The sequence below is a fragment of the Misgurnus anguillicaudatus genome, chromosome 8 (genome assembly GCF_027580225.2).
Source record: "Misgurnus anguillicaudatus chromosome 8, ASM2758022v2, whole genome shotgun sequence".
Taxonomy (NCBI): domain Eukaryota; kingdom Metazoa; phylum Chordata; class Actinopteri; order Cypriniformes; family Cobitidae; genus Misgurnus; species Misgurnus anguillicaudatus.
Window position 1 is genome coordinate 22,481,830 of NC_073344.2, and position 10,320 is coordinate 22,492,149.

Sequence of the window (10,320 nt, forward strand, 5' to 3'; positions counted from 1 at the left end):
TCAACATAAACACTCTGTGTGCTTTTAAATAAACCTGACGCCTGCTTTTAAAACGTTTTTTTTTTAAAAGATTTTTGAATTTCTCATCTTGCCAACATTCCCTTTTAATTGTACCTAGTTTTACTATAAAACAAATGCATCTTTTAAAAATTATACATTTTAAAATATTTTTTTAGGGTGCAACATTAAACAATTAAAGGGATAGTTCACTCAAAAATGAATAATCTGACATTATTTTCTCATCCTCATGTTGTTCCAAACCTGTATTTTTTTCTGATGAAAACAAAAGAAGATATTTGGATAAATTATGATAAGCACAGTTGGTGGTACCCATTGACTTCAATAGTAGGAAAAACAAATACGATGGAATTCAATGGGTACTGTCAACTGTGTGCTTAGCATAATTCATCAAAATCTCTTCTTCATCATTTATCAATACTTCCATTACATTTGTTTTTCATACTATGGAAGTCAATGGTTACGGCAGCTGTGTGCTTACCATCATACATCAAAATACCTTCTTTTGTTTTTATCAAAATAAAAAAAACAGAATTTACATTTTTGGGTGAACTCTCTCTTTAAATGCAAAACAAACACATTTAAGACACCAAACATCATCAACATCCCCCAAAACACAGTTTTATTGAGATTTGATCTAGATGACATCACAAATTTGATCATAGTTGAACAGAATTACTTGGCATTCTGTAAGTTTGCATATATCAGTAAAATAAACCTGCAGTCTCTGTGATAGACCTTTGGCAACTTACATAAGACATACACCAAACATAAGAACAGTTATCATGAAACCAAACGAAAACAAAAGAAACATGATCACAGAACGAGTCATGCCTTCGTCAGCACACGTTATCTGGATGTTACAGAAAAATAACAATCATGGTAACAAATCCTCAATAGAACAATAAGCATAGAATTGCTTGTTTGATATGGTCTATCTTTCTCTTTTAAATAAATCAATCGATCAATTTTATTAAAAGTACCCATTGATATTCGTTTTATAATTCTTTAATTTATTACATTTCTTTCAGGTGTACATCATCTCAGCCATGTGCGACATCTTTTTCGGGATGTAAAGGTAATATTCCATGTAGCCGGAAAGGTCCTCTATTGTGATGTCATCTACGTAAGCGCGGGCTTGTTCAGAACAAGATCGAGGCGAGCTGGATGTTCCGTTACTTGCGTTAGTTCTGTTGCTAGTGTCCTGCGGGACACTTCGTTCACATTCAGAGATGACGTCTCGAAGGCCAGTGAACGAGTAGACCTCCACACCTTGCCAACCGGCACACTGGCATTCTTTTTGCCCGCATGGGCACTGGCCACCTTCCTGCAGCTTGCACAGAGTTTGAAAGTCAGACACAGCAGCGCCACCTTCTGCCGCCTCCTGAGAAGCACTGCCGCTTCCTAAAGTGGGCCTGTTCTCGGCGCTCTCGCCTTCCGATGGTATTCGTGGACTGAGCCGGGCTGCTTCCTGACCGCTAGCGGCGGGGAGGTGGGTTTCATACCCGACCACACCGAATACAGTTGAACGTGAAGCGGAGAAGGGAACTTCCGTCTTGACAGAGATGCCCAGAGAGGAGCTGGGGTCTTCGGGGTCTGGTGGGGTCTTGTGTTTGAGATGACCAGGAGGGGGAGACATTTTACTGCAGTACGTAAACTTTGGAGCGTGAAGGATAGGAGATTTTGATCGGCGGCGTCGCTGGCTTCTCACAGCACCTCTGGATGACTTTCGTGTGCATCTATAGTCAAAAATAAAGCATTGTATGGTGGTTTTAAGTGCAATTGTTGGTGTAACTAGTCATGTACTAATCATGCAATTCAGTATATCGAGGTTTGGTAATATATCAGTATATTTTTTAGACAATGCTATTAATATGGTCTGATATATTCCTGATTCTTTACAAAAGAAGCTTTTAAAACTTTCCCCGCCATTGACGAGTTATCTCGTCAATTAAAGCAACACTATGTAGTTTCCATGTAGAAATCACTTACAGCTCCCCCATGTGGTTGAAAAGCGCAACAGTGCCTGGTATCAGACACTATTCTGTGGCAGGGGGAGGGGCGGGGCTGTGTGCTCTACCCTCCACCGCCACTTTCAGAGTGTGCTTGTAGCAGCTAGGAGGCTGCTCAGGTTGCAGCAACAGTACAATTTGTCCAGTTAAAAGTTGTTCTATCACTGAAATAATTTTAGATACATTATTTAAAGGTAAAAAAATACATAGTGTTGCTTTAAGAGAAAACGCTTCCCTGCCAATGACGAGAATTTACGGCTTTCCGCAATACTGCTATTTTCCACCAGGTGGCATACTTCCGCAACTTTTACAAACGGAAGTAACGCCTGACGTAAGAGAAAGAACTCTGTGTATGTTTTACAGATGGCTCTGCATCTGATCTCTATAAAAAGTCCTTCACAAAAATGGAATTATCTCAGCTTTTTGCTCAAAATGTGGTGTTTTTGAAGAAAACCACCCATATTTGACAGGTGATAAAAAGAGAACTAATTAGGGTAGGATGAAACGTTTTTTTTTTTTTTTTTTTTTTTAAGCAGAGGGTCTGTTCTTTCATTTGATATATTGTATGTTTCTATATATTTAAAGAAGAACATTTTCTGGTAGGCATTCAACTTTTGTGAAAATCATGAAAAATTCTGGCGTTGGCTGGCAACTTTTTTTAAATGCTGGCGGGGAAAGAGTTAAAGAAATGTACACCGAGGTAGGACGTAAGCTTTCTAACCAGCTTGCATGTTATGCAGCTGTATATTTTGAAACAGGGAATTTGATTTTCATTAAACACAGTTTTCATAAAGGTAATTGTGACATCTCACATGAGGCTTTGAATGGCATGTAAACATTTATTTTTACTATGTAAAGATAACCGAGATATTTACCGTATATTGCCATTTATTTCCAAATGTCCAAGATATGAATTACGGTCAATATTACCACATGAATGTGTCACAATTCTTAATGCATCAATACTTTACATCAGAAATCTGCAGTACAGATCCTGGACTTATCAAACACCTGAACCAAAAAAGCATGAAGCAAGAAATATTTAAATGTTACACTTATGACTTATGTTATGGGGTTGGCAATACCCATCACAAAAATTTTTAACATTAGCTTTTTCCATACAGAGATTACGGAAAACGCGCCTGGGATTTGTCTGGGATCGTTAGATATTTTACTTATTTACGGTGCGTGCATTCATACACATACTGTTAAAGAAACACAACGTATTCTTTCCATAGCATCTGAAGTGCTAATATCCGTGATTTCTCTTTTGAAATGCGTGTGCATTTTAGTTTATGACAAGATCATAAGGAGCGTGGGATGCCCTGTTCTGTCATGCTGGTGAATGATCTCAGCTTTAGCGTGAATAGTGACGAGCTCCCTGATCTCTGCTTCAGTCCAGTTTGCCAAAATTTCTCGACATAAATGTTAATGTGCGTTTAAAACCCTGTTTTAAAGAGCTGAACCATGACTTCTGGTTGCAATGACAAGGACATCCTCACTAGCATTGTTTCTGACTCTTGTTCACACAGAATGCTTTCCATGTATGTTATGGCAATGGTACTAGGTCCTCTTTAAAGGCGGGCGTACACGGTGCGATTTTTGCTGTCGTAGGACCTCGCATGCAATTTTTTTTCTCGGGATCAAATCGTTCATGCTCTTATGGTCGCGGCTCGCACCGTGTGAGAAGAATTATGAGCCGAGCAGGTTACGAGCACCTTACGACCTCCCGATAATTTTTAAACATGTCAAAAAAGTTTGGGAGCTGTCAGTATAAATTCGTAGTGTTGGTGCGGGTGAACGAGACGATCTGGCAAAGCACTTGAAGTTGACCAATCAGAATGTACAAAACACAGAAGAAGAAAGACAAATGTGGCACTGCTACCTCAAATCTGGACGACAACTCTATAGTTGGCTATGTTTCGCGCGCACACACACTCCGGTGACCGACATCATGACAAATATGACAGGTCCTTTCAGTGACGACCTCTTGATCAGCTTCTTTGCCTGAAAAACCTGTCATACGTGTTTTTGTGATGTCCGGCCACAGCTTTGGATGTGTGCGGACGCAGGAGAGAGTGTAGATTAGGCTATAAGTGCTACCACAATGCATAAAACGAAGGCTACTTTTTGATATTAAAACTTTTTTGTTTTACTTTGTAATACTGTTGATTTTTCTTTACTTGCTAATATGTTTTATCATTATTTACAATCTAAACATAAAATAAGCAACTAAAATATGTAATAAATAAATATAAAAAATATTAGACTCTGTGCAGAAACCACTGGTTTAAACAGTACAGGATGGACAAAGAATGTCGCAATTTTTGTGTAATCCAAGCTGTGCCAAGGTCGCTGTATAGTTTCATTAATGAATGGATATTAAAGGGCTGTCATAGAATAAAAAACAACGGAATGTCCATGTTTAATAGGCTATAAGATATGCATTTATTGTTTTACACTTTATACACGTATACTAAATACAAAATAAATTGTCAACGGACAAGAGACTACATTAAACATGATGATCATACGCGGAGACGCTTTCCACATTAAAATGGAGCTTCTGCTTTAACAAGTGAGCTTAAACGATTTTGTTCGGTATTTTTTACCCACGTATATATATATATATATATATATATATATATATATATATATATATATATATATATATATATATATATATATATATATATATATATATATATATATATATAACATATTTTCAACCAAAGAAACACATGATATAGCCCAATGTAAGTTGTTATGGTAGCCTTAGCTTGTTCTGAAATGATGAGAATATTTAAATGACTAAAATGTAGGCTATCTCTGAAACTTTATTTAAATAATGAATAATTTGTTTTCATACTATATTGCTATGTATTAATTTACATAGGCCTACTGAGAAAATGCCATATATTAATATGCAATGCCTTCTGTATGGCATTTACTTTGTACAGTTACAGGAGCACAAATGCGGGCTCACTTTTACTTCAGTACCGCATTGACCGAGGGTCCGCGTACATTTCCACTAGACAATGCAAACAAGCCTAGACAATGTGCTTTATATTAAATTAAATGATTTTCGTTTTACAAATTAATATTTGGCTGTAGATGTATTGTCTTAATAATTTAATCATAAATGGAAAGACGTGTAACGTTAGCTTAGCTTGCGTTTTACCTCATTGCTCCTCATTCTGCATTTACAAATAAATAAATAGGCCCACTGAATTTGTTTTTTAAAAGGTCATATTTATAAAAAAGCAACAATATATGAAGAGTTTGGTTCCAAAACGCGACAAACGCCATTTTTGAAAAAAATGAGTTACTGCCAAAATCAGTATTATATCAGGTCAGTAGTTAAATGTAAATAATTAATTTTACGCAAAATCCAATACCCGCCGTGATATTCTGTCATCTTTTCTCCCTTTTTTCCCAAAATGCGACAAACGCCACTGCTCCTTTTTTACAGAACGCAATAAATCCATTTCTGATATTACAGCGGACCATTCACGCAATGTAAACAAACATGGCGGCGCGCTGAGTACACGGAGTCCTAGTTTTCCTCATCTACTTTGTACTTCGTGATCAACAAACAAAACAAAATAATACTTTAATAGCATTGCCAAACCTGTGATGGTTTTCTGTGACGGGAAAGAAACGTAAGCCATCAACAGCTAATAATTTTCGCGAGAGGCACTCGGTTGCTTGTTTCCCAGACAGCATCAAGCTTCTCATGCTAAAACATTGTGTTCTTAATATTACAAAGTAAGTGTTTTGGTTAATGCCATTAATGTTTATTTTTTAATCATTGTATACCACTAGTCAACTAAATAAATATAAAATGGTAAAGATGAATGCACATTTATACATTGATTTAATAGATTTATAGCATTTTGAAATAAAAAACTGTCATGGATTTATTGCATTTTGTGGAAAAAAGAATTCGTTTTTATAATAAATCTTTGAAAATAAAGTTATGGATTTGAATGTTTTATGTTTTTATAACCTAAAGATGCTATGTGAAAGTTTGTAACAGAAAATACTGGTTTTCATCTTGTCACTTTCTTGGTATAGAAAACACGTTTTTACCGAAATTTGTCAAAATGGATTTATTGCGTTTTGGAACAAAACTCTTCATATGTAAAATGAATAATAGCAATACAGAACGAATTAATTTTCGTTTTACAAATTAATATTTGGCTGTAGATGTATTATCTTAATAATTTAATCATAAAGTTAAAAAGACGTGTAACGTTAGCTTACCTTGCGTTTTACATCATTGCTCCTCATTCTACATTTACAAATAAATAAATAGGCCCACTGAATTTGTTTTAAACGGTCATATTTATAAAAAAAAGCAACAATATGTAACATAAATAATAGCAATATAGAACGAATATAGCACTGCCAGAGAAATTCCTTCACCGCCACAGCACTAGACATTTTGGAATGCATAAACAGAAATACAAAAGAACAGAAATTCCAGGCACTTCAGCCAATATCTTTGCCGTATTCTTCTTGTTTTATTTTTTGTACATTCTGCCACTCACAGGTGCGAAAATGCTTACATCAGAATTCGTCAAATCCTACAGTACAATCTTGTCGTGTGTGACTGCGTACAAATTATTTTCGCATTAACTCACTCGTGTCGTGTGCGAGAGCTCACGACGTTCCGACTGTCAGAATTCGCACCGTGTATGCCCAGCTTAAGGGAGCGATCCCAGGACATTTACAGGATGCGTTTGTGTTCTCTGCCAATTTTACAGGAAATTTTCTGGGACCAAAGTGCTGTGTGAATGGTGTTTGAATGGGTGATTCTTAACACTATCCTTACCCGAGCCAGTTTTCTTTTGAAGACGAAATCTTGGATTTGGCTCCAGCTCCTTCCGGGCTGCCTCGAACAACCAATCTGGAAGCCAAAGTGTCACAGACTCGGACTGTGGTTGTGGAACTGCAAAGAAAGTCATACAATGACGTGGACAGTACTAATAAACCAAATAAACTGTAGTCGTCACTATGAGCCAAATCAATTCTTCACAAACCTTTCAGCATCCACACGCAGCTTTTTGAAAGCTGTCTGGAGCGTATCCTCCTCACAATCCTTTTCTACTTCCTCCACAGCAGCCATAATGTAAAAGAGCCTTAAAACTGAAACCAACGTGATGAAACAATATAAATTAGTAACCAGACACAACCTTGAGGTTTTCTCATATAATTTAGCTTTAAATTTCATTTTAACTTTATTTTAATAAGTTACAAAAGCTCAAGTGGTTGAAACTTTACTAACACAATCTAGCGTCTTTGTTATTCACGTCACATGTGATATAAGGCTATGGTTATTAGACAGATATAATATGAAATGCTAACAAATGACACCTTACTACAACCTGAATAATCTTAAAAAACTCTTTATCAACATTCACATTTTCATCAAACAGCAAAAGGTGTGTCTCGTGTTATGAAACAGTGACTCACATGAACACTTAGCATCATAACGTTTAGCCTAGCATTGTGTCTTAGCAGTTGGCGCGGTTTACATTGTACACTTAACATGTTTAACCCAAATATATAGTTAGAAATAGACCACAACGAATATATACTCACGGCTATAGGGTCCAAACCCGTATAAAGACTGAGCATACAGGAGCTTGTTTCCCCTGCAATGAAAGTCTGTGTTACACAAAGCTAGCAGGCTAACGTTAGCCAGCCAACATGCAGAAACTCATCGATGTTTGTGAAAAACTCGCGCTGATAAGAGTCTTTCCACGGACATACCTTACACAAAATGTATCTCTATAGTGTATTTGTACATTTACCACTGACAAATAAGAAACAAAAATAAGAAACCATATACAATATTCTAGATTTTTCGTTCGGCAGTCTCTTGTTTACACTCCAACCATTCGCAGTGACTCTGCAACAACGCAGAATTCTAGTGACGTAGTACACACACGACACGCACAAACGTCAGCGAGGAGTTTATCATGCTTCCCCTCGTTTAAATAAATAAATAATGTAATTAATTAATTAATAGTTTATTTTTGCCATACGTATTAATGTAAAATGCTATTTTTTAACGATGCTTGTTGTTATGGTCTCACCCTGAGATGATTGAAGATGGTCTCGTATCTATCTGTCTGATCAAATTGTTCTCCTTTACGTATAATGGATTTTCTATTTTTTGTTTGTTCATTGATATTAAGGGATAATTTTAAGGGATTATGAAAAACAATGGACAAATACGTTAATTTGACAACAACAAAAAAAATCATCCACCATGGGGCAAATAGATAAAGACTCCATCTGCAGCGAGCGAATCTACTGGCGCCATCTAGTGGTAGTCAAAGACACTGCAGACAGGCAGTGAGCATTGTTTTCTAAGATATTTGCAAAAAGCGGATTGTTTGGTTCCTTCTGTTAAACTTGGTGGATGGGGTGGGTCTCATGGTTGTACATACACATTGTGTCACAATTACATAGGCCGATGAAATCTTAATGTTAGAAATGAATTATGTGATATTCTTTATCTTTGGATGGACAAATTCGTGGTTTAATGCACCAGTTTGCAGTGAATTATGTGGCCACTAGTCACAAATTTGGTTTTATATGTTGTGTATTTTTTGTAAGAGCATGATATGGGGTTCAAAAGTCTGAAACCAGAATGAAAACTGAGTATTGATGTCATTAAGATGGAAATACTAAATATTTTAGGGGGGAAATGGAAATTAAATTATTTGAATTAATTAAAGGTGTTTTTAATTCAATTTATGTTTTAATAAAAATGTATTGATATTAATAATTATATAATTATTTGTTAAAGTTAAGTTTTTCTTAAAAAAAAACTAAGTTGCAGTTGCTAAAAGTCACCTACAGATGGTGCTGCAGTGCATGTTAACTCCTAGAGCTTTAATGATAAGAGCTTGAATGTTTGGACAGAGTCCTCTGTAAAATGTCATGTGTTGAAAAGATGATCTGTTCTCAGCAGTAATGAGGTTCCCTAACTACAGAAAATTCCCCATATAATTAAACTTAATCCCATATCACATTACATTGGTACACATCAAATGGGAGTGTGGTGGGTTTAAAATTACAACTGATAAAGAAAAATTGGCCTTCCTTGAAAAGATTTATGTTCTCAAAGCCTAATGAGCACAATGTTGTGTAATAATGATGTGTTTTATAGGTTATCGGTTGTGTAATTTTGTCTAGGCCATATATGTACAGTACTGCATTGTTGGGATTGTGAGGTTTCTGGGTTTTTTAAACCATAATTTTTTACTTATTTATAGAAATGTCAAAGCAGTATGGTTAGAGTTATTCATTAATGCAATAACAGCCTTTTCATCAAAATCTCTGGGCTCCAGGCTTGATGTTAGCGCTCCTTTAGATGAAGGAGATTTTGCAGCGCTCATTAAAACGATCACATTTCAGTCTTCTTACAAAGTGTTTGTGGGCAGACATTGAGGTTGTGTGCTGAATGCAAATGCACATGTGGTGTCTGTCTGCCCACATGGATTTCACTTGGGATTAATGCTTAAAAGCTTGAGACTTTCAAATACATTACACATACTGAACACAGATGTTTATCAGAAAAGCAATATTTTGCTTTGCTAATCTTTTTATATCAATAATTTAACATATAAACTGTAATAGATACTGTACTTTAATGTTTACTATGGCAAGGTTAAAAAACACTACTAGGAATTTAACTACAATAAATACTAAGTTATATTGTCAATTTTCTAAGAAGACATTTTGGTACCTACCATTTTTGGGTTGTTCCTAGCCGGGTGATTCTCACGAAAACTTGGTTTTAAAAATGTCAAGCATGAAAATGTAAAAATTGCTTAAATTTACTTTTTTTCCCACCAGACATTGAAAAACAAAGTCTGGAGTAATAATTTAAAAACATTTACTTATCATTTAACCTTTTTGTAACATAATTTATAAAATTAGTCCTAAAAAATCTCATTACCGCAACAGTCAGAAAACATCAACACTGACATATTTTCAAAATGACATGACAAACCTGAAAGAACATAATTTGGAGATTCTGCACATGCATTTAAAATCAAAGTATTATGCTTCTATTAATTAAATTAACATTTAATAAGCATCTGTTGCGGTAATGATAATCAAAATGTCGTGTAAGCATTCTGACAAGACAATATTTCAAATTAACTGTAAAAAAATGATCTTACCTTGTAGCCATCTTGAAGTAACTGGTCCATGTGCTTGGTCACTCAAAATCAAACTTTATTAAAATTCTGTATGTGTGCTTAAACTG

General features: G+C 35.6%; 1 protein-coding gene across 2 annotated transcripts; it reads right to left on the bottom strand.

The window, feature by feature from the left end:
- Positions 1-623: 623 nt before the first annotated feature.
- oser1 (oxidative stress responsive serine-rich 1) lies at positions 624-8,241 on the bottom strand. Of its 2 annotated transcripts, none has more exons than XM_055213905.2 (5): positions 8,135-8,241; positions 7,638-7,690; positions 7,076-7,181; positions 6,868-6,984; positions 624-1,757 (listed from the first exon to the last, which is right to left on the bottom strand). In XM_055213905.2, the coding sequence occupies exons 1-5, from the start codon at positions 8,224-8,226 to the stop codon at positions 1,046-1,048; spliced, it is 1,080 nt and encodes a 359-aa protein (XP_055069880.2). In that variant the 5' UTR covers positions 8,227-8,241; the 3' UTR covers positions 624-1,045. The 2 variants fall into 2 exon arrangements, with proteins under 2 accessions (XP_055069880.2, XP_055069883.2); XM_055213908.2 differs by lacking the exon at positions 8,135-8,241 and adding an exon at positions 7,809-7,997.
- Between the last annotated feature and the right edge of the window lie 2,079 nt (positions 8,242-10,320).

Excerpts from the sequence above, each read along its gene's own strand:
- oser1 (XM_055213905.2), bottom strand. The coding sequence starts at position 8,226 with ATGAACAAACAAAAAATAGAAAATCCATTATACGTAAAGGAGAACAAT. Across the intron at positions 7,182-7,637 it reads CGGGTTTGGACCCTATAGCC|TTTTAAGGCTCTTTTACATT; the intron begins GTGAGTATATAT and ends CGTTGGTTTCAG. Across the intron at positions 1,758-6,867 it reads TCAAAAGAAAACTGGCTCGG|ATGCACACGAAAGTCATCCA; the intron begins GTAAGGATAGTG and ends TTTTGACTATAG.